This window comes from Kogia breviceps, chromosome 13 (assembly GCF_026419965.1).
Source record: "Kogia breviceps isolate mKogBre1 chromosome 13, mKogBre1 haplotype 1, whole genome shotgun sequence".
In the NCBI taxonomy this organism is placed as follows: Eukaryota; Metazoa; Chordata; class Mammalia; order Artiodactyla; family Physeteridae; genus Kogia; species Kogia breviceps.
In genome coordinates this window covers 47,269,805-47,293,738 of record NC_081322.1, presented here as the reverse complement: position 1 = coordinate 47,293,738, position 23,934 = coordinate 47,269,805, and the positions used below count along the sequence as shown (strand labels likewise).

The 23,934-nt window shown below is 38.3% G+C and overlaps 1 protein-coding gene across 3 annotated transcripts; it reads right to left on the bottom strand.

Annotated features, from left to right (window-relative positions):
• Positions 1-537: 537 nt before the first annotated feature.
• Positions 538-23,934, bottom strand: RWDD1 (RWD domain containing 1). 3 transcript variants are annotated; one of them, XM_067011709.1, is made up of 9 exons: positions 23,418-23,666; positions 22,082-22,209; positions 20,953-21,063; positions 15,840-15,905; positions 13,661-13,791; positions 11,635-11,778; positions 10,797-10,929; positions 10,218-10,280; positions 538-831 (listed from the first exon to the last, which is right to left on the bottom strand). In XM_067011709.1, the coding sequence occupies exons 6-9, from the start codon at positions 11,758-11,760 to the stop codon at positions 710-712; spliced, it is 444 nt and encodes a 147-aa protein (XP_066867810.1). In that variant the 5' UTR covers positions 11,761-11,778; positions 13,661-13,791; positions 15,840-15,905; positions 20,953-21,063; positions 22,082-22,209; positions 23,418-23,666; the 3' UTR covers positions 538-709. The 3 variants fall into 3 exon arrangements, with proteins under 3 accessions (XP_066867810.1, XP_058938951.1, XP_058938950.1); XM_059082968.2 differs by lacking the exon at positions 20,953-21,063 and having other exon boundaries at positions 23,418-23,695; XM_059082967.2 differs by lacking the exons at positions 20,953-21,063; positions 22,082-22,209 and having other exon boundaries at positions 23,418-23,934.

The window sequence follows — 23,934 nt, the reverse complement described above, 5'->3', positions numbered from 1 at the left end:
ATCACAATTTATAGACTTGACAACTGTAGGACAGTAGTTCTTCATCAGGAGTGTGTATCACAATCACCTGTGTCACAGGTATGAGATTTCACTGTTTTAAAACTCAGACTGAGGCTCAGTGTTTATTAGCCTCCACTGAGAAGGGACTAGGAGTGCACACTTTTTAATAACTCCAAAGATGATTCTGATTCAGATACTACTATAGGACTAAAGTCCATTTTACTCCTGACTATTATATGGGCTTCTGGTTTTGTTAAGACTTAAATTTATTATGCCCGAAGGCTAGAATTCGGAAGGTTTAATGCTCTGTTCGCCTCAGTCTTCTAATATTTTATATGAATGACAACCCTTAGAATTCAAAAGTCACCAGTCTCTAGTACAGAAATTCCAAGTTATTCCAATTCCTTGCATATAAACCCACACCTGGGTACAGCAACAGCTGACCTTCCAGTTTTGGTATTTTAGGCAGAATTTCTCTCCAATACTAAATGATTTTAAACATGTGGCCTTCTTCCCACCAATAAGAGGAATTGAACATTTTATATCTGAAATTTTAAGATCAGTTTATTAAGTTCAATGATGAAAGCCATCAGAAGAATATTCTCCTGAAAATTATTTTTTCTTAGAAAAAAGAAAGGAAAATCAACACCCTCTTAGCATAGCCACAGATGCTATGGCAGTCAAGCCTCTCTGAAGACGGGATAGTCCATTAGTCGGTCAAGTCACTCTCCCGGTCAGCAGGATTATAGTCTGGATCATCCTCATCATCCTCCAGCTCCAAGTCATCCATTTCCTGGAACAAAGACTCATCTACCTCCACGTTGTTTCCAGCTGCAAAAGACAGAAGATTTCCCCTGCAGTCTTACACTCAGAAATAAAAAATACAACCCAATGGCATTACCAAACAGAGACTTCTTAAATGTGCATCTGAGGTGCAAGTGATGAAATCCTAAATGACTACTCATACCAACAGTGATCTGCATTGGTCAGCAGAAACTCACACATTTTAAGAGCAACTTCATGCTTCCAGTTCATAGTCTAAAAAATCCAGCTACAAAAAAAGCCATTCTAGAATGAATTATTTACGATCTGGCATGTTATAAGTTGAAGACAATGATGATACAAAGTTGATTATCACTGATCATGAGATCTGTACCAAGAGTTTATCTCTTCCAATACTGGAGATATATACATCATTAAAGCTCAACTATACTTATAATTAATTGACAAATTTGATCTTCACTCTCACCCACTTCCCCTGTAACCAGTGATATGCCTTTCTACGATTCCAAATGTCTAAGCCCTATAGGTAGTAACACCCAGGCTTTGTATGAAACATCTTCAGTCTATCTGTAGTAAATAAAGTAGGATATTACAGTACTCTTAAATCACCAAACATTGTTTACCTTCTTTCCCTCTCAGACTCTAGTCCACTGACATTCAACTCAATGAGAAGGAGTCTTGCTTCATGCCTAAGAGCAGTTCAGTAATAAAATACAATTTGTTAAGTCCAAGCCGAAGAATAACTGACTCAGCTTGGAAGAAGTATTGAAACCCTCACAGAGCAGACAACATCTGAAATATCTTCATGATGAATTTGAATCCAACCAGACGAAATGGAGCCAGGATGAAGCAATTCTAGGTAGGTTATGCAAAGGCAGAGAGAAGAGCTAAGACCTTGAATACTTCTAAGTGGAACACAAGATTCTTGAGGAAAAACATCTGGAGATAACACAGATAAAGGCCAAACTGAAGGACTGTGCAGGTCAACCTCTCCCTCTAAGCAGCAGAGAACCACCGGAGGACTGTACGGAGAGAAATGGCAGCATTACACATGGGTTTTAGAAATACCACCTCAGAGGTGGTGACTACAAGGTAGGTAAGGGCACCAGGAGGAAGAGACTGAGGCAGGGAAATAATTTATGAAGCTATTACTAAAGTCCAGTTGAAAAATAACGAAACTTTCAAATTAGGAGGAAAGAGCTGAAAAGACATTTCAGAGGCAGAATCAACAGAGCTTTTGGTAAGTTATTGGATATAAGGAGACACTTGATCCATTAGACAGGGAAAAGAGTCAAAAATGAGTAAAGACAGTAAAACTTTTAAAGTTCAAGAGAGAATGAGACTAAAGTTTCTGGATCTAACTTCTCAACAAAATAGAAAGTAAAATAAGCTCCTAAAATGAGAGGGAGGATAGATGAAGATATCCTTGTTTTCTGTTTCACGGTTTTTGGTTTTGGATTTTTTTTTTTTTTTTTTTGAGACTAAAAATCTTAAAACGAGAATGTAAGAAGATATTAAAATTTTAAAAAAATTGCTCAGTGTCAGTAGGAGCCCAGCTCAGGTTAAGAAGCATGATTTAGCAGTGGGCCACCTCAACAGATAGTTGATTCTTAACCTTCTTAACCTTTTCCAGAAGGTAGTCCAGGAACAAGGTCGAAAGGCCAGATGCTAGAGGATGCCCAGCTGGCATAATGGGCATGACAGAAGGACGATGAAGTACAGAACCCAGGGAGCTACTGGAGGGGTGACTGAGTAAGGAGCTCAGTTTAAGAGATACACATAGGGCTCAAGCTCCATGATGGCAGGGAAATCTGTCTAAATTGTTCTCTGCTGTATCCTCAGCAGCCAGGACAGTGCCTGCCTTACAGGGATGCAATAAATATTTGTGGACGGATGGACAATGGATGGACAAAGACAGCAAGAGCATAAGGGTCAGGATAAAAAAGAAAAGGAAAGCACAAAGGACTAGAGGTTCCAAAGACAGTGACAGTGATATAAAATCTAAGACTTTTGGTTAGTTCTATGTTTGAGGTTTTCATAAAGCTCCATGACAGACCACAGATTTGTGATACTAGAAATTTGAAGAAAACAGGTCGCTTGTGTCATAGTGACCTGGCTTATTAGTTGTTAGAGGCAAATGTGACCACATTATTTATCTATTGCTATCTTTGATATTGCTTAAGTTATCATAAAACTTTAAAAAATACATTGCTGGGGGGAGACCTTCAAGATGGCGGAGGAGTAAGACGTGGAGATCACCTTCCTCCCCACAGATAGATACATCAGAAATACATCTACATGTGGAACAACTCCTAAAGAACACCTACTGAACGCTGGCAGAAGACCTCAGACTTCCCAAAAGGCAAGAAAATCCCCATATACCTGGGTAGGGCAAAAGAAAAAAGAAAAAACAGAGACAAAAGAATAGGGACGGGACCTGCACCTCTGGAGGGAGCTATGAAGGAGGAAATGTTTCCACACACTAGGAAGACCCTTCACGGGCGGAGATGGGAGTGGCGGAGGTGGGAAAGCTTCAGAGCCACGGGGCAGAGTGCAGTAACAGGGTGCGGAGGGCAAAGCGGAGAGATTCCCACACAGAGGATCGGTACCGACCAGCACTCACCAGCCCGAGAGGCTTGTCTGCTCACCCTCCAGGGCGGGCAGGGGCTGGGAGCTGAGCCTCGGGCTTCGATAGGATCCGAGGGAGAGGACTGGCGGTGTGAACACAGCCTGAAGGAGGCTAGTGCGCCACAGCTAGCCGTGAGGGAGTCCGGGGAAAAGGTCTGGAACTGCCTAAGAGGCAAGAGACCATTATTTCGGGGTACGCAGGAGAGGGGATTCAGAGCACCACCTAAACAAGCTCCAGAGAAGGGAGTGAGCTGCGGCTACCAGCGCGGGACCCAGAGACAGGCATGAGATGCTAAGGCTTCTGCTGCTGACACCAAGAAGCCTGTGTGCAAGCACAGGTCACTGTCCACACCTCCCCTCCCGGGAGCCTGTGCAGCCCGCCACTGCCAGGGTCCCGTGATCCAGGGACAATTTCCCAGGGAGAACACAAGGCGCGCCTCAGACTGTTGCAACGTCATGCTGGCCTGTGCCACTGCAGGCTCGCCCCGCATTCCATACCTCTCCCTCCCCCCCGGCCTGAGTGAGCCAGAGCCCCCTAATCAGCGGATACTTTAACCTTGTCCTATCTGAGCAAAGAACAGACACCCTCAGGCGACCTACACGCAGAGGAGGGTCCAAATACAAAGCTGAACCCCAGGAGCTGTGGGAACAAAGAAGAGAAAGGGAAATCTCTCCCAGCAGCCTCAGGAGCAGCGGATTAAATCTCCACAATCAACTTGATGTACCCTGCATCTGTGGAATACCTGAATAGACAACAGATCATCCCAAATAGAGGCGGTAGATTTTCGGAGCAATGATATATATATTTTTTTCCTTTTTCTCTTTTTGTGAGTGTGTATGTGTATGCTTCTGTGTGTGATTTTGTCTGCATAGCTTTGCTTTTACCATTTGTCCTAGGGTTCTGTCTGTCTGTTTTTTTTGTTTTGTTTTGAGTATAGCTTTTAGCACTTATCATTGGTAGATTTGTTTTTTGGTTTGGTTGCTCTTTTCTTTCTTTCTTTCTCTCTCTTTCTCTCTCTCCTTTTCTCCCTCCCTCTCTCCCTTGCTCTCTCTCTCTCTCTCTCTCTCTCTCTTTCTTTCTGGCTGACAGGGTTTGGTGCTCCGGCCGGCTGTCAGGCCTGTGACTCTGAGGTGGGAAAGCGGAGTTCAGGACATTGGTCCACCAGAGATCTCCCAGCTCCATGTAATATCAAATGGTGAAAGCTATCCCAGAGATCACCATCTCAACGCTAAGACCCAGCTCCACTCAATGAACAGCAAGCTACAGTGCTGGACACCCTATGCCAAACAACAGGAACACAACCCCATCCATTAGCAGAGAGGCTGCCTAAAATCATAATAAGGTCATAGACACCCCAAAACACACCACCAGAAACAGACCTGCCCACCAGAAAGACAAGATCCAGCCTCATCCACCAGAACACAACCTCTAGTCCCCTCCCCCAGGAAGCCTACACAACCCACTGAACCAACCTTAGCCACTGGGGGCAGACACCAAAAACAACAGGAACTACAAACCTGGAGCCTGCGAAAAGAAGACCCCAAACACAGTAAGTTAAGCAAAATGAGAAGACAGAAAAACACACAGCAGATAAAGGAGCAAGGTAAACACCTACCAGACCAAACAAAGGAAGAGGAAAGAGGCAGTCTACCTGAAAAAGAATTCAGAGTAATGACAGTAAAGATGATCCAAAATCTTGAAAACAGAACCAAGAAAATACAAGAAACGTTCAACAAGGACGTAGAAAAACTAAAGAGTAAACAAACAATGATGAACAACACAATAAATGAAATTTAAAATTCTCTAGAAGGAATCAATAGCAGAATAACTGAGGCAGAAGAAGGGATAAGTGACCTGGAAAATAAAATAGTGGAAATAACTACCACAGAGCAGAATAAAGAAAAAAGAATGAAAAGAACTGAAGCTACTCTCAGAGACCTCTGGGACAACATTAAACACACCAACATTCAAATTTTAGGTGTCCGAGAAGAAGAGGAGAAAAAGAAAGGGGCTGAGAAAATATCTGAAGAGATTATAGTTGAAAACTTCCCTAATATGGAAAAGGAAATAGTTAATCAAGTCCAGGAAGCACAGAGAGTCCCATACAGGATAAATCCAAGAATAAACACACCAAGTCACATATTAGTCAAACTATCAAAAATTACATACAAAGAAAAAATATTAAAAGCAGCAAGGGAAAAGCAACAAATAACATACAAAGGAATCCCCATAAGGTTAACAGCTGATATTTCAGCAGAAATTCTACAAGCCAGAAGGGAGTGGCAGGACATATTTAAAGTGATGAAAGGGAAAAACCTACAACCAAGACTACTGTACCCAGCAAGAAACTCATTCAGATTCAATGGAGAAATTAAAACCTTTACAGACAAGCAAAAGCTAAGACAATTCAGCACCACCAAACCAGCTTTACAACAAATGCTAAAGGAACTTACCTAAGTAGGAAACACAAGAGAAATTACCCTACATGTAAAGGGATTAAATGCTCCAACCAAAACACACAGATTGGTGGAAAGGATACAAAAACAAGACCCGTATATATGCTGTCTACGACAGACCCACTTCAGACCTAGGGACACATAAAGACTGACAGTGAGGGGATGGAAAAAGATATTCCATGCAAACAGAAATCAAAAGAAAGCTGGAGTAGCAATTCTCATATCAGACAAAACAGACTTTAAAATAAAGACTATTACAAGAGACAAAGAAGAACACTACATAATGATCAAGGGATCAATCCAAGAAGAAGATATCACAATTGTAAATATTTATGCACCCAACATAGGAGCACTTCAATACATAAGGCAAATGCTAACAGCCATAATAAAAGGGAAAATTGACGGTAACATGATAATAGTACAGGACTTTAAAGCCCCACTATCACCAACGGACAGACCATACAAAATGAAAATAAATAAGGAAACACAAGCTTTAAATGATACATTAAACAAGATAGACTTAATTGATATTTATAGGACATTCCATCCAAAAGCAGCAGAATACACTTTCTTCTCAAGTGCTCATGGAACATTCTCCAGGATAGATCATATCTTGGGTCACAAATCAAGCATTGGTATATTTAAGAATATTGAAATCGTATCAAATATCTTTTCTGACCACAACGCTATGAGACTAACTAGATATCAATTACAGAAAAAAAATCTGTAAAAAATACAAACACATGGAGGCTAAACAATACACTACTTAATAACCAAGAGATCACTGAAGAAATCAAAAAATACCTAGAAACAAATGACAATGAAAACACGATGACACAAAACCTATGGGATGCAGAAAAAGCAGTCCTAAGAAGGAAGTTCATAGCAATACAAGCCTACCTCAAGAAACAAGAAACATCTCAAATAAACAACCTAAACTTACACCTAAAACAATTAGAAAAAGAAGAACAAAAAACCCCCAAAGTTACCAGAAGGAAAGAAATCATAAAGATCAGATCAGAAATAAATAAAAAAGAAATGAAGGAAACAACAGCAAAGATCAATAAAACTAAAATCTGGTTCTTTGAGAAGATAAACAAAATTGATAAACCATTAACCAGACTTACCAAGAAAAAAAGGGAGAAGACTCAAATTAGTAGAATTAGAAATGAAAAAGGAGAAGTAATAACTGATACTGCGGAAATACAAAGGATCATGAGAGATAACTACAAGCAACTATATGCCAATAAAATGGACCACCTGGAAGAAATGGACAAATTCTTAGAAAAGCACAACCTTCCAAGACTGAACCAGGAAGGAACAGAAAATATAAACAGATCAATCACAAGCACTGAAATTGAAACTGTGTTTAAAAATCTTCCAACAAACAAAAGCCCAGGACCAGATGGCTTCACAGGTGAATTCTATCAAACATTTAGAGAAAAGCTATCACCTATCTTTCTCAAACTCTACCAAAATATAGCAGAGAGAGAAACACTCCCAAAGTCATCTACGAGGCCACCATCACTCTGATACCAAAACCAGACAAGGATGTCACAAAGGAAGAAAACTATAGATCAATATCACTGATGAACACACATGCAAAAAACCTCAGCAAAATACCAGCAAACAGAATCCAACAGCACATTAAAAGAATCATACACCATGATCAAGTGGGGTGTATCCCAGGAATGCAAGGATTCTTCAATATATGCAAATCAATCAATGTGATACACCATATTAACAAATTGAAAAATAAAAACCATATGATAATTTCAGTAGATGCAGAAAAAGCTTTCAACAAAATTCAACACCCATTTATGATAAAAACCGTCCAGAAAGCAGGCATACAGGGAACTTACCTCAACATAATAAAGGCCATATATGACAAACCCACAGCCAACATCGTTCTCAGTGGCGAAAAACTGAAACCATTTCCACTAAGATCAGGAACAAGAGAAGGTTGCCTATTCTCACCTCTATTAACCTAGTTTTCGAATTTTTAGCCACAGCAATCAGAGAAGAAATAAAAGGAATCCAAATAGAAAAAGAAGAAATAAAACTGTCACTGTTTGCAGATGACATGATACTATACATAGACAATCCTAAAGACGCTACCAGAAAACTACTAGAGCTAATCAATGAATTTGGTAAAGTAGCAGGGTACAAAATTAATGCACAGAAATCTCTTGCATTCCTATACACTAATGATGAAAAATCTGAAAGAGAAATTAAGGAAACACTCCCATTTACCATTGCAACAAAAAGAATAAAATACCTAGGAATAAACCTACCTAAGAAGACAAAAGACCTGTATGCAGAAAACTATACGACACTGATGAAAGAAATTAAACATGATACAAACAGATGGAAAGATATACCATGTTCTTGGACTGGAAGAATCAACACTGTGAAAATAACTATACTACCCAATTAGAGTAGTAACTGGGTAGTACAGTTACTGAATCTACAGATTCAATGCAATCCCTATCAAACTACCAATGGCATTTTTCACAGAACTAGAACAAAAAATTTCACAATTTGTATGGAAACACAAAAGACTCCGAATAGCCAAAGCAATTTTGAGAAAGAAAAATGGAGCTGGAGGAAATCAGGCTCCCAGACTTCAGACTATACTACAAAGCTACAGTAATCTAGACAGTATGATACTGGCACAAAAACAGAAGTATAGATCAATGTAACAGGACAGAAAGCCCAGAGATAAACCCACACACATATGGTCACCTTACCTTTGACAAAGAAGGCAAGAATGTACAATGGAGAAAAGACAGCCTCTTCAATAAGTGTTGGGAAAACTGGAGAGCTACATGTAAAAGAATGAAATTAGAACACTCCCTAACACCATACACAAAAATAAACTCAGAATGGATTAAAGACCTAAATGTAAGGCCAGACACTATAAAACTCTTAGAAGAAAACATAGGCAGAACACTCTATGACATAAGTCACAGCAAGATCCTTTTTGACCCTCCTCCTAGAGAAATGGAAATAAAAATCAACAAATGAGACTTAATGAAACTTAAAAGCTTTTGCACAGCAAAGGAAACCACAAATGAGACAAAAAGACAACCCTCAGAATGGGAGAAAATATTTGCAAATGAAGCAACTGACAAAGGATTAATCTCCAAAACTTATAAGCAGCTCATGCAGCTCAATATCAAAAAAACAAACAACCCAATCTGAAACTGGACAGAAGACCTAAATAGATATTTCTCCAAAGAAGATATACAGATTGCCAACAAACACATGAAAGAATACTCAACACCACTAATCATTAGAGAAATGCACAATCAAAACTACAATGAGGTATCATCTCACACCAGTCAGAATGGCCATCATCAAAAAATCTACAAGCAATAAATGCTAGAGAGGGTGTGGAGAAAAGGGAACCCTCTTGCACTGTTGGTGGGAATGTAAATGGATACAGCCACTATGGAGAACAGTATGGAGGTTCCTTAAAAAACTAAAAATAGAACTACCATATGACCCAGCAATCCCACTACTGGGCATATACCCTGAGAAAACCATAATTCAAAAAGAGTCATGTACCAAAATGTTCACTGCAGCTATATTTACAATACCCAGGATATGGAAGCAACCTAAGTGTCTATCGACAGATGAATGGATAAAGAAGATGTGGCACATATATACAATGGAATATAACACAGCCATAAAAAGAAAGGAAATTATTTGTAGTGAGGTGGATGGACCTAGAGTCTGTCATACAGAGTGAAGTCAGAGAGAGAGAAATAAACACCATATGCTAACACATATATATGGAATCTTAAAAAAAATATGGTTCTGATGAACCTAGGGGCAGGACAGGAATAAAGACACAGACATAGAGAATGGACTTGAGGACACAGGGAGGGGGAAGGGTAAGCTGGGATGAAATGAGAGAGTGGCATGGAGTTATATATACTACCAAATGTAAAATAGATAGCTAATGGGAAGCAGCTGCATAGCACTGGGAGATCAGCTCGGGGCTTTGTGACCACCTAGAGTGGTGGGATAGGGAGGGTGGGAGGGAGACCTAAGAGGGAGGAGATATGGGGATATGTGTATATGTATAGCTAATTCACTTAGTTATAAAGCAGAAACTTACACACCATTGTAAAGCAATTATACTCCAAATAAAGATGTTATAAAAAAAATACTTTGCTGCAGTTTAGTGTATAAATTGATCAAACATTAGAATTTATTCTTCAAAATGTGTTTCTTTATAGCTCTTGGGAGGAAAAATTTACATTAAGTTACCACTATGATTTTCATGGTTTAATATTAAAAACAGCACATTATGTACATGTGGAATTCTAACATTATCTTACCATCTTCCAAGAACTGAATATCAGATGTGTCGAGATTATGATCTGTTTCAAATAGCTGTCTCCCTGAAAGAAATAAACATGTTTAACTCAAATGGCATACTTTTCCTCCATCTTCCCTACAATGCTTTAAACAGTAGAATAATATAAACAAGTTATTTTTAAAAAGTCTAAAAACCTGTCTTTCCTGTGAATTTCAATCAATTTATGAACTCAGTGAGTAGCTAAGAGGCATATGAAATGTATTTGCATTAAAATGGAACAAGTGAAAGCCTAGTCTGCCTCAGAGTCCTAGAAAAACAAACAGGTTTGATTCTACCAGTCCTAAGGCTTGTGATCCTAAAAGTCATGGTAGTTATATCTCAAGAGCTGTCCAATCCAATATTTAGATGAAAGATAAGCCATCAAAATTCATCATAATTATGTGTGAAGAAACATCACCATATGGAGAGAACGCTTTCTCTTTTTGTCCTAGATGCCTAAGTATATTATTTTCTTATAGGAATCTGTCCAAATGTTCCTCTTGCTATATAAGAAATAATATAGGAGGGCGTAAAGGGAACAGGATATAAGGGGTCATACCACTTAATTTATTTTTTCCTGCTTGTTCTTCTTCTTTCATTCGTTTCTTTTTAATTTCCAAGAGTTCTGCATCAAACTTGGCCTTCCAACTTAAGAAATTCTCAATTGTAACAGGAGTGCCATGGAATAATTGCTTAGAAAAGGAAAAAGACACCACCAGATAAATGATAACAACAGTTAGAAAATAAAGCCTAATGATCTTCTAGACAAATGAATACAGCCACTTACAGGAAAAACAGAGAAAAATGGTTTCAAGTTTAAAATATTTAGTCTGATTTCTGCCTGCATTGGCTACTCTCATTGCTTTTGGCAATTTACTCTGGAAAAGTCCTTTTTTAATTTTTATTACAAAAAAGCAAAGATAATATGTAATGTGTCCCCACTGCTATTCACTGTTAAGAAGAAAGTTGCTACCGTCAATATTAATATGTTTAAATATACATCAATTCATAACACTAACATCATTGCTTATCTTTTTTACTTCATTTTAGAATCTAACGTTTTCTTTACATTTAGTAAATATTTAAATGACTCTGGTGGAGGCTTTATAATTCTAAACTCTATACCGTAAGTGAAATAGTTTATATTTCTTGAGTTTACCTGCATGAGCCTTATTAACCTTTAACTAACTGATTATTAATCATTATTGTGCCATGCACACCAACTAAATGAGGGACCTTCCAAAATTTTACTTAGTAAAGCTTTATTAAAATTTACTTGTGCTTCTTTTTGTGATTCCCCCCAAATTACTGAAATTTCCAAAAGCAAAAACAAAAAAAAAAAACACCAAAAAACAGATTTAAAGAATAATGAACAAAAACATGACTTTTAAATATACCTTTTCAGCTTCTTCTGCTTCTTTTTCTTTTTGTTTTTTTTCTTCTTCTCGTCTAGTTTTTATTTGATCTACTATTTCATTTAATTTTTCTTGCACAGCTGTCACTAAAGTAAAGATCATCACCATACCAAGGTTTTCTTCTGCCTATGTAACCAAAAAAGAAAAAAAAGTTGTAGTGAGAAACATAATTCTCAGAAAAATAAAAACAACTAACTAACCAGTGGGGGGAAAAAGGTGTTTCAGCATAATCACTACACTCCATACATTTATAACATGATTACTAATTCAGTTACATCATAAGTTTGGACTCTTGATCACTTAAGAATTAAGCACATATATAAAAATAACATCTTAAATTTTAAAAGTCTTGTAATTTGCCGTATTCAACCTAAAACAGAGAAAAAAAGAAATTTCAGTAAATTCTATGTAATAATCATAAATGTAGGTAGAATTCAGAAAACCTTTTTCTACAGTAGCTAGCAACATCAGTTCTCCAGCATGTTTTCATCATTTTAGTTTTAAACCACTATGAACAGAAAGAAAAAAAGATACATAAAGATAAATCATAAAAGTACCTACATTCTTTATTGTTGTATTATATTAGAAAATCACTGTGCCCTCAAAATTCAGTCCAATGTCAGAGCTCTTAAAATACCCTAAAAGAACTAAAATAATGATAACATACCGGAGAACTGATAGTGCTAGCTACTACAGGAAAAAGTTTTCTAAATTCATACCAAAATGTTATTAGGCATTTATACCTGACTGGTGAGATTTAAGGGTAATCTTTATTTTTTTCTTCATTATTTTCTGAGTTTTCTATAATATAAATTTATTATTTTGATAACTAAAAATTAACATAACTACTTTGAGGGGAAAAAATACAAATATGCGCTCTATCTCTGATCTCAGGTAAGTATCAGAAAGAAATCAAAACTTTCTTTTTGAAAGAAAGCAGTTTGAGTATAAATGAAATATAAAATGCATATTAACAAAATCACTCAGATCAAATAACTTACATTAATATATGACTGACTGAATACAGTATATTGTTCCAGGCTCTCTGCAATGTTTTTACAAGAAGCAAGTTAAACCAAATATATAGAATTAATATAACTTCACACCGGGTAACGGAGTGAACAGGGCCCAGGATCAACATAAATTAATGTTTGATATATCCTTTCCCTCTTCATCCTCTAATAACTCCTGATATTTTTTAAATGTCAGCATTTAGAGCACCTATAGTCCTTGAAATATACAAGTCACATTTATGATGGAGACATGTTTTCTGTCAGTTCTTCTTAGAAAACAAACAAAATCAGGACTTGTGCTTTTAAGATGGTGGAGTAAGATTTTATTTGCCCTCCTTACTCCCCACTCTGAAGATCCCATGAAAACTCTCTACCCAAGCAAGAGAGAGCTTTAAATATCCCCCATGCCCAGACTGTGAGTAGCCCATCCCATCACAGAACTAGCCAGGTAAGAACTCTCTGATACCCATTTTTTTCTTCCACACAACATCTCCTCTTGGAAGGGTCATAAACCATTGTTGCTATTTGTAAGCTTAGGGAGCAGGAGAGATAGGAAAGAAAAAAAATCAATCACCATTCCTCTTACCAAATTATAGGCAATTAGCCTGCAACAGGTCAGAGGGGTTAGGAGTTTTAATTTTTTTAAGTTGGAATTTTTAAGTGCACATGGGACTAGGCATTCTGAGAACCAAATTTTAACTGTGTTTTATAACTTAGAGTACCTAATAAGACTTATTATCACCTACAAGTCACAGGGTTAACTGAGTTTCAAACAAGGGTGAAGGGAGAACTTCTCTTACTCAAATTTTAAAGGTACAGTGGGAAACAAAAATAAAGATGCTTTCTGAATATATACACACACACACACATCATGAACTCTGCTTGTTCAAAACACTGGCTATACATATTTAATAGCATTTTCTGACTCTTAACATTACTGTATAATGTTTAAGGCCAATAAAATAATGCCATTACAAAACTTGTTATTTCCTTACCTGTAATGCTAATAATTTTAAAATGTCTGAGATATCATTATCATCTAGATTTAATTGAGAGAATATTTCATAAAGGGGAGCTTCATCTGGGTATTTTTCACTGTATGTAAACTTGAGGGTAGTCTGGACAGCTAAAGACACAAGATAAGAGATTGATATGAATACCTTAAAATGTAAAGTACAGAGAGGTCAACATCTCTGTTGAATCAGTAACTAATTTACAATGTGTCAATGAAAAGTAGCAAACAGATTTTCCTACAAAGAAAAACAAGGTTACCATGAGACCAGATAGATAATTACTAACATAAACAATATGTACCACAAATATAAGTGAAAACAAATCATAAGAATACCAAAGATCACGTCTAACACATGAAACACATCTACTACTTATAAGTATTTTATCATATTGCACATCAGAGAAAGAGGATGAAGAACACATTCTTTTTAAAACTCTCAAGATGAACAAAAGGCACTGAATATGACATACAGAAAAAGTACTACCTTAGGCTCATTTTCAGGCCTCTACCAGAGCCAGCTCCAGTGCAGAAGATCTGACTTTAGCCTTGGAGTCCATACTGCTATCTGCACAATGCCAGCAGGGCATTGCTAAGGGGTTGCTAGAGTACACAGCTGTGAACTGGACAGTTTGAGAGGTTGTCTGAGAAACTTTTAACCTGACTCATCCATACATGCTCCCCCAGTCTTATAGCCTGTGCCAATTCACACATCTGACATTGGTATAGGTGTGAGATTCTTACAGGTGCATTAGTGCAAAGTATCTCTCTGCTACCTAGCATGATGAATTCTCAATTTCGCCAACTAAGCAGTAAGGCTAAACATTTTCTGTTAAAACATACTCGTCAAAATGACCCTTTGTCTAGATTTTACCTTTCCTGTAACTCACATTTTAATTATTAAAACCTCCTGATTTTTTTTTTTTTTTTTTTGCGGTACGCGGGTCTCTCACTGTTGTGGCCTCTCCCGTCGCAGAGCACAGGCTCCGGACGCACAGGCCCAGCAGCCATGGCTCACGGGCCCAGCCGCTCCGCGGCATGTGGGATCCTCCCAGACCGGGGCACGAACTCGCGTCCCCTGCACTGACAGGCGGACTCTCAACCACTGCGCCACCAGGGAAGCCCAAAACCTCCTGATTTTGATGATTTTAATTGAAATCTAGATTTCTTTCCATGTGAATGGAAAAAAAAAAACCACCTCAAAATGTGCTGGCTTTATATTTTGTTTTAATTTTTGTTTATGATGTTAACAAAGAAGTTTATGTAATTGTATATAAATATCTATCTATATAAATATATGTAAATAACTATATCCAACAGCTTTTTAATTCAGTTTTCAGTAATATCAATACTAACCTCATTTTCAATTCTACAAGACAGATTTACAGTTATCAAATGATACCACTAAAATGGTATTACTGAATAACCATGACAGAATTTTAGTTGAAAGGAAAAAAAAAAAATCCTTGGGGTTAACACCAACTTATATAACATTCTTATCAAATTACAATATTAACTGAATTGGACTAAAAGCAGAAAAGAACTTAAGACACTCTTCCCCCAACAGGTACCAAATTTAAATTAATTTTAATTTATTAGTTTTATAGCTCCTTTATTTCAATTTGTATATTTGTCTTAGTTCTACACTTGTATAATATTGGTTTTTATTTGGTTTTATGTATACACATACTTAAATAACAGTACAATATCCATTCTAAACAGGGAGGGGTAAATTGCAGATAGGTATTTATCCAGCCCAATTTATAACAGCAAATGTCCAGTAAACAATCTAAATATCCAAAGAGGAAAAAGTCCATGCTATGCCAAGGAATACCACACAACCACTAAATTACGTGTGCATGCCAAGTGTTCTTGACAAATATGTCCTACCCTTTTTCTATCTGCTGTATTGTTAATGTTTCTGCTTCACTTTTAAGAATTAAGCTTACTGTCAGAATACATCTCCTTGACTTCCTCTCTGTTTCTCTAGAAGTCATTATTCCATAGTAAATACTGACTAGAAATATGTAACATTCATACTAAATTCTTAACAGCACCTTACCACCTCCACACATGCAATGCCCAACACAATGGCTGCAGAATGAATAAAATTCCTGAGAGAAGGGCTTAGAAAAACCTAAAGTATTTTTGATTAGACTTACTTTCATCATTTTCTCCAGCCTCAGATGTCACAGTAATGGTGAAACTGGGTGGATTTTCTGATAATACTGCAAGAAATTATACACAGAGGTTAAGTTATTAAGATGCTTCCTAAGGCACATGCTTTTCCTTATTAGCAAAATGTCAATATCCAGTCCTGGTAACTGATCCCTAGCCTGTATTTCCATTTTCATAAATACAGACTGCATAGAACAATTCAAACGATAAAATGTCCATCAATTTCTATTTAAATCTAGGGTTTTCTTTAATCTGGGGAAAAAAATACCCATAATAGATACCCTCTTTGAGTTTTATCAAATCAATTAAAATAAGTAATTTACTTTTTAATTCAAAATTTCTACCTATACATAGAAAATTACTTTCTAAAAAATTTCCAAATGTAACAGCAAAAAATTAAAAAAATTGATGTTTCTCATCAGAACCTACCCACTCATAAATACTCAGTATTATCACTAATTTTTATACTTATATATTCTGAAATATAATTCAGAATCTCCATGACAAACAGTAAATATTAATTTGTTAGTTTGTGTCTTCTAGCTCTCTTGTTCTCCTATATTATCTCTAGAACCAAGCTTTATTCTTTCACAAATTATTGAAAATCTACCATCTTTCATGGAATTACAAAATTATCCATGAATCCAAGTATCAAATTACTTATAATTTTTTAAGCAAGACATGTCAATCAACATTTACATAAATAAAGGAAGCTTTATATGCTATTTTGCAGCCTGATGTCTATCTGATACTATTTACCTGTTTATGATCTATTCCCCCACAAGAATACTGTAAAAATGCTGAGAACTCCTAGATCAGTGCCTGGCAGTATCTAGAAACTCAATAAAGTTTGGCTCAATGAAAGAGCTAAACTAATATTCAGAACCATTAGATGACTAAACAAGGAAAACTCAAGTCACCCTTGATTGCTGCTGAGCCCACAAGAAAAGTCTGTGTGCTTCACTTCAGGCCTGGGAAGCCCTGACCTCGGTGCAGCTCAGCAGCCTCTTTCGGACATGAAAGAGTAAGGGGATCTCTGAAGAAGTCACCACAAAAACTACTCAGCTTTTCCTATTCGAGAACTTCCGAAGTCTTCATAAATAAATGAATTATCAATAAAATGAATTATCAATAAAAGTTTCAGGGGACTTCCCTGGCAGTCCAGTGGTTAAGACTCCGGCGCTTCTACCACAGGGGGCGCGGGTTCGATCCCTGGTAGGGGAACTAAGATCCCACAAGCCCTGCGGCACGGCCAAAATGTTAAAAAAAAAAAATTCAAGACATGTTCCCTCATTTTAATTGAAGTTTAAAAGTACTTGAAGCAATGATGAACATCTATGATTAGTACAAAGGTGTTTGTCAGGAAGATAAGAGACTCACTGGACTCATATTTTAATAGGCCTCAGGCAGTCCAGCCTATGTTGAAAAAGTCCCTAAAAGGTAATTATAATAAAGCTTTTATAATATGATTGGCCCTAACTTTTTTCTAACAAACGTGTGTAAAATATATTTGATGTACTTCATTCCTATTTCTTTTCATGACCAACCTTAGCATTTACATGTCATGAAATATAAACATTGCAACTATAGAAATAAGGTTTCAACTCAATGACATTCCAAGTTGTTATCATTTTCTAGGGCTCCATGAGGCTGTAATTTAGGGGTTACCTATTACCAGTAACAACAGCTAACATTTATTGAGCATTACTTTGCACCTGTGCTGTTCTATGCATTTACACAAAAATCCTTTACTTCTCACACCAAAATCGTGCTTTTATACTGTTACCATATTTCACCAAGTTTAAGATGTCAACAATTATGTGATGCACCCTACTTTATGTACCACTAAGAAAGAAAAAAGAAACTCAATTAAACTATGATATGTAATCAATTATAAGACAAATTCATATTTCAGAAATGTTTACATGTAAAATTATGTCTTCGAATCAGTTAAATATAGTATCATCCCAATTTTATAGTTGTGGAAACTGAGATAAAAGAGCTATATAGCCAGTAACTGGCAGGACTGAATATAAACTGTATAGAGTTTCATTTAAAAAGAAAAAAAAGTTTTCCAGCTGAGAAATTCCAGGGAAGTCATTAGAGCTAGGTTGTGAATTAAGGCATACTGGTAAATAGATATGGAGAAAAGGAATGCAGGATAGAGTAACACGGCAAAGGGTATAATGGTGCAAAAGCTTAAGGAATATGCAAGGAATTAGAAATTATTCCCCTAGTGAATGTATATGCGGTGAATAAAACAAGTTGAAAATATACAGCTGAAAGTTTAGTGTGGACAGTGATAGCTTTCTTTAGCAGAAGTAATAAGGTCAGAATTCTATTTCTAAACATAGAAAATAAATCTAGCAACAGTGCATAAAATGGAAGGGGAAAAACAAGACTAGATGCAGGATGAAACTTGATAGTTACTGAAATCGTTTCAGCAAAGTTAATGAGGTTCTGAACTAGGCTGGTAGCAATGGGAATAGCAGAGAACAGGAAGAAATCTAAGATGGTGATGGGTGACAACTTGAATTTGCAGGCAGTGCCACTAACAAAAACCAGAAATAGAAAAGAAAAACCAGATGTATTTGAAGAACACAGGGAATTTCAGTTGGAGGTATCACGTATGCAATCAGAAATGGGCAAATGGAGCTAAAGAGAGTTGGGCTTGAATTTAATTTGGGATCATCCACAGAGGTGATAGCTAAAGCCATTCAACTAAATGAAATCGCCAGAGAGAATACAGAGAGAAAACTAAGGGCCAATGTCAGCTATGTAAGGGATCCTAAATTTGCGGAACAAAAGTAAGAGGGGGAAAAAGTGCCAAAGGTTAAAAGAAAAGCAGCAGCCATGACAGGTAAAAACAAACTCAAGAGAAGCCTATTTTATTTGTGAAGCCACCTAAGTACCGAGAGATCCAGCTCTGACATGGCAGTGTCTACGTGCTGTATGTGTCTGAGTAGCTGTTGGTGGGGGTAATGGGGAATGAACCATTGGCCTGTAAGATCATATCTAAATCCCTAACAAGGCCCTTTGTGACCTGGCCCCTGCATACCTGTCAGGTCTCATTTTCCGGGACTCTCACTTTACTTTCTAGCCATACCCAGCTACTTGTCCTTTGAATACATTTGGCTCTCACAGTCATGCTTCTGCACATATGCCCCATCCCCCCAGTCTCATTCACATAACTCATCACCCCTCAGCTCTCCAAAACAACTCAGACCGACCCCTCTCCCTTTGCTGTGGCTGCATTCTACATGAACCTCCATGAAAGAATCATCACATTGCGTTGTAAATTATTTATCTGATGTCTTTTCCCAAGAGATTGAGCTTCTAACAATACGTATACTAAATATTTGGTAAATGAGGAACCCATGAGGTAAATGAGGACATGGGAATGCTAGCAAGAACATCACTGAATTGCCTAACCTTGGGAGCTAGACAAAACCGGGAGGCAAGATGAAGAAAGAAGCTGATAAACTATCAAACCATGAGAATTCATGATGAGAGGCATGTTCACTAAACGCATGGGAATGAAAAACCATAGGGCTACAAAGCTTATAGACAGAAAGAGGAATTTCAGAGGCCAACATTTTAAAGATGGTCCATCCAATTGTGGCTATGGCCCCATGCAGTTGGAGGAAATAGAAATCAAAACTGTTCGTTGATAAAGACAGGAGTTATGAAGCCATGTTATTAGAAGAATCCACAACTAAGATAGTAAATTTCTAGTAAAGAGTATCTTATATTTGTTTAACAGTTATAAAGTTTTTACACTTACATTATTCCTTATTAAATAGATATGTAAACTGAGGTTTGGAGAGGTTATATGATTTGTCCAAGGACAAAGAGCTGATACGCATTGCACTAAACTGCCATTACAGAGAGAAAATTGTGAACCAGGAACAAACAAACAAACAAAAAAATTGGAGAACACTGGTAATATCCACTCTCCCCTTCTTCCAGTTATACCATTTTTAACTGAGAGTATTGCCCACCCAGAATGAAGACTATCTTTCCCAGCGTCCCTTCCAGTTAGGTCTCACCAAATGACTGAGTTCCAGCTAATGGGATGGAAAGAAATAAGCCCTTTGATAGTTTTGAGGAAATTTCCTTAAGAAACTGCTGTCTTTTACTTCTTCTTCTTCTTTTATTTCCCCTTCATTCCTTTATCTATCCTACTGCCTGGAAAAGGAATGCTGCCATCTTCACCATGAGCATGAGACTGCATCTTAGGGATGACAAAGAACTAAGAAGAAGCCGGGTCCCTGAAGAATTCTTGCACCAGAGCTACACATCTATCATTTATGTGCAAGAGCAATAAACTTTTACCTTTTTAAAACCAGTTATTTGGGGTTTTCTATCATTAGCTTAACCTAATTAAAAAAAAATGGAAAAGGGATAATATTTCAAAGCTTGGAGGTTACTAAAATAGGGAAACTTACTGAATTGAACTTGCAAAGATGAATTATTCCTGAGTTCTCATGAAGCAATAATCCTATCCCAATGCATTATACACTGTGAGTTGGGGTGAGTTGAGGAAAGATTAGCTTTCACTAGAGACCAGACTTCCACCACTGTGAGTGGATCAAAATACTTTTGAGAAAAAGAATAAGGTTGTTGGGCATTGCGGAAGGAACCAGTGGAGGAGCAGAAGTGTTAGGTGATATAGGGGCAGATGACGGTAAACTAGACAGAATTTAGGATTTTGTAAAGAGCAGAGAAAACGGTGGTAGTAGCTGAAAGGTACACTAACAGGACACACAAATGACACTAAGGTTTTCACAAAGAACCAGATCAGCTCATGTTAAAATAAGTCTCTTTGGGTCTTAGAAAGTGACTGTCCTAGAAAAACTGCTTTCACAAGATGACTTCTGCCCCATCTCTAAGATGCAATTTTAACTGTTAAGCTCATGGGTGTTACTTAGAGGTACTAATATAAGCAAATACAGGATTACGAAGCCCTCTCTGTAAGATCAAACAGAATTAAGGAAACCTGACTTTTGTTTAGCCTAAAGCTAACCAATTTGTTCCAACAAAACACCTGATAGCCGGGACTTTGATACAGAAATGGAAATAACCAAATTCAACTACCTTAGCAGGACCTTGTCAAGTGAAGCACTGAAGGAGAATGTGGTATCAGGAAAGTCCATTTATACTTTGGGAGACTAGTTGTTAGGAGGATTGGATCAATGTGCAGTCAAGCTACAGAATAGGCACAAAGAAGAAACTGTATTATGATCTGTTATCTTTCACAACAAATGCAACATAAGGCCAAAAGTTCTCTGCAAATAGTCAAGCAACAATTCTAAAGTTGGGTTAGGCCTATGTGCCTAGGACTATGGCTGGCTGAATTGTGCCTCTTCAGCATCCACAAGGGGGTCATGTTGTACTTAACAAAGGCTTCTCTGTCAGCACTCTACCACGTACTTAAAAAGAAGTATTTACCAAATCTAATATTCAATGTGATTCAAAGTGACATATGAAAACTACCAATTAGTGTTCCTTGGCAAACTGACACAAACAAGTTCTCTTTCTGAAACCTGGTATGAAAATATTAAAGTATGAAATCATCAACACAAAAGAAAGCTGTAAAACAGTAAACCTTGCAAATTCTCAAAATTTCAAAAGACCAAACATGGAAATATATGATTCCAAAGTCCTCTGCCTTTTCCTTGAGGTATCATACAGAACTTGATCAAAGTTCCTAAAGAACTATAAATCAAGACATCTCATTTTAAATTATTTAATGCAATTGTAGCAATGCTGATAGGAATTAGAGACAGGTGGGCTCAGCTGACACCGCAGAATACTTGATGCGTCAAAGATTCACATATTGTCTTTCATTACCCTGGCTCAGAATCCTCAAGCACTTTTGCATCTGACAAGAATTTCACATACTGAACTATATCAGAGCTTAGTACAATTTGAAAGAACCATCTAATTATTCTAGGGTTAAAAATGTATCACTGTCATAAATGTTTATGTGCACAGCACTTAATGAGTGATACCTTATGCCCAAAGAAATGCAAACAACAGCACATCTTATGCTTTCTTAACTCTGCCTACACTGTGTTCATGCCTGTTACATTTCCAATGTACTAGAAATGACCAAACGTCATGATTAAGAATATATCCAACAACTGACCCTATATTCTATTTTATTTAGACATTGATATATAAGCAAGGATAGATAAGGGAGCCAGACTCCATACACACTCACCCAGTTAATGACACTCTCAAACCCCTCTTCACTCATCCCCTTAACATCCTCACAGCACAGTTGTACTGCTGTTGAGAGAGAACATGAACAGGACTGGAGCTATACAGGGATAGCTGAGAGACATCTGCCTGTTGGCAAAGCAGAACAAAATTTGCTACCATTGCAAGCAGTGATCAAAGGGTAGAGCTAAGAAAACTAAGCTAAACAATGAAAAGGGAATTTATGAGTTAAAATAACATTACCTTACACTCTCTGAATTCTGACAATCAGTGATGGACAACACTCAAAGGAAGGGACAGGGAAGGTAAATCCCACAAACCTAGGCTATACTCGCTCATATTGGCTTTATTAGATCACCTCTCAAAAACTGAGTGTAAAGTGAGAGAAGCCATATTGATATGGTTATCTTGCAGCACTTTCAGAATCATCTGAAGGCTTAATACTGAAGAAGTCTCTTCCTTTAAAATATACCAAATGAACTTCTCATTAATATTTTACATTAGCCCAACTTACCAAATAATCTTTTGCTCCCCCTCATCCCAGCTGGAGATGGATCCCAAGCCCCAGACCTTACTCTTATTACCAGTCCTGCCACTAACTTTCTGGCCAACCCAGAGCACGCACTTACCTCTCCTGAGCCTCCACTACTTTGCTTCTAGCAAGAGGAAGCCAGGCCTGATGACGTCTAATATCCTACTATTGGTCTAATTACCTGTGATCTTACAGTGGACCTGAAATTTGGGCCACCTCATTCATGGGGCATTCTGCAGAATATCAGAATGTTAAAAAAAAAAAAAAAAAAGAAAGAACGAAAGAAAGAAGAGAAAAAAAGAAAAACGACAAACTTCAGGAACAACGCTACTCTCAAAACGGATTCTGGGTAACTTTGAGAATTCTGAATCCCACAGACTTTAAAACGCCATCGTCTGAAAAACAGCTTCTACCTGAATAGAGGTGAAAATATGAAAACTGACACTTCTGCGGCTCTGGAAAGACTACTCCCACTTGGAGCATCTATATTCGTTTATTTCACTAAACCTCGGGCTGCTGTTCAGTGACAATGAAACCCTCTGGTTTTGCCCCCGACTGAATTCCAGGCCCGAGACTCCAGGGACCTCGCCAGCCTTGCCCGGACTTTCAGATTTCAGGGAACAAGCGAAGAAGAGAAAACAGCCGTGGAGTTACTCGTAGATGCCTGAACCCTTGAGGAGAAGCGGTGGCCATACGGCCTCTCCGTCCCCTTCTCCATCCTGGCCCGGGAGGCCGAGGGCCGTGGCGGTGGCGGCCGGTCCCACTCCACCCCGAGTAGCTGCGGGCCCGCGGCCGCGGAAGTCACCTGTGAAGGAGTCAGGGTAAATGGACTCCAGAGCCTCCAGCTCGTTGCGCTGCTCCTCGCCGTAATCTGTCATCGCGGCCCTCGCTGCAGCCCATGGATCGCCCAGACACCCAGGCGGCGCGCGGCAGCCGGGACCGCGGCGCGCTGGGAGAGCAGGCAGCTGCCGGGCGGGCGCAGGCGCAGAGTCCCCGGCTGAGAGGCCGGAGGCCCAAAGCCAAGCTAGGCCTGCTGAGCCACAGCCCAGCGCCTGCCACCGCCTGCTCCCTAGTTCCGCGTTCGACTCGTTGGGCCTGGCCTGCGGGCCGCCTGTCCCACGCCCGCTCGGGATTTGCAGGGATGGGAAAGACATCCGGTCTGGCATTTGCCACGGACACCTAAGGATTGGTTCCTGGGCTTTTCAGGGCCTGAGCCTGAGAAGCCCCTCAGCGCCGCATCCTTGCCCGATTTGTCCGGGCTTAAGGCCGGCCTGGCGTGCGGGGGCGTGACTGTGTAGCTGGAGGCGGGACGCTGGGGGCGT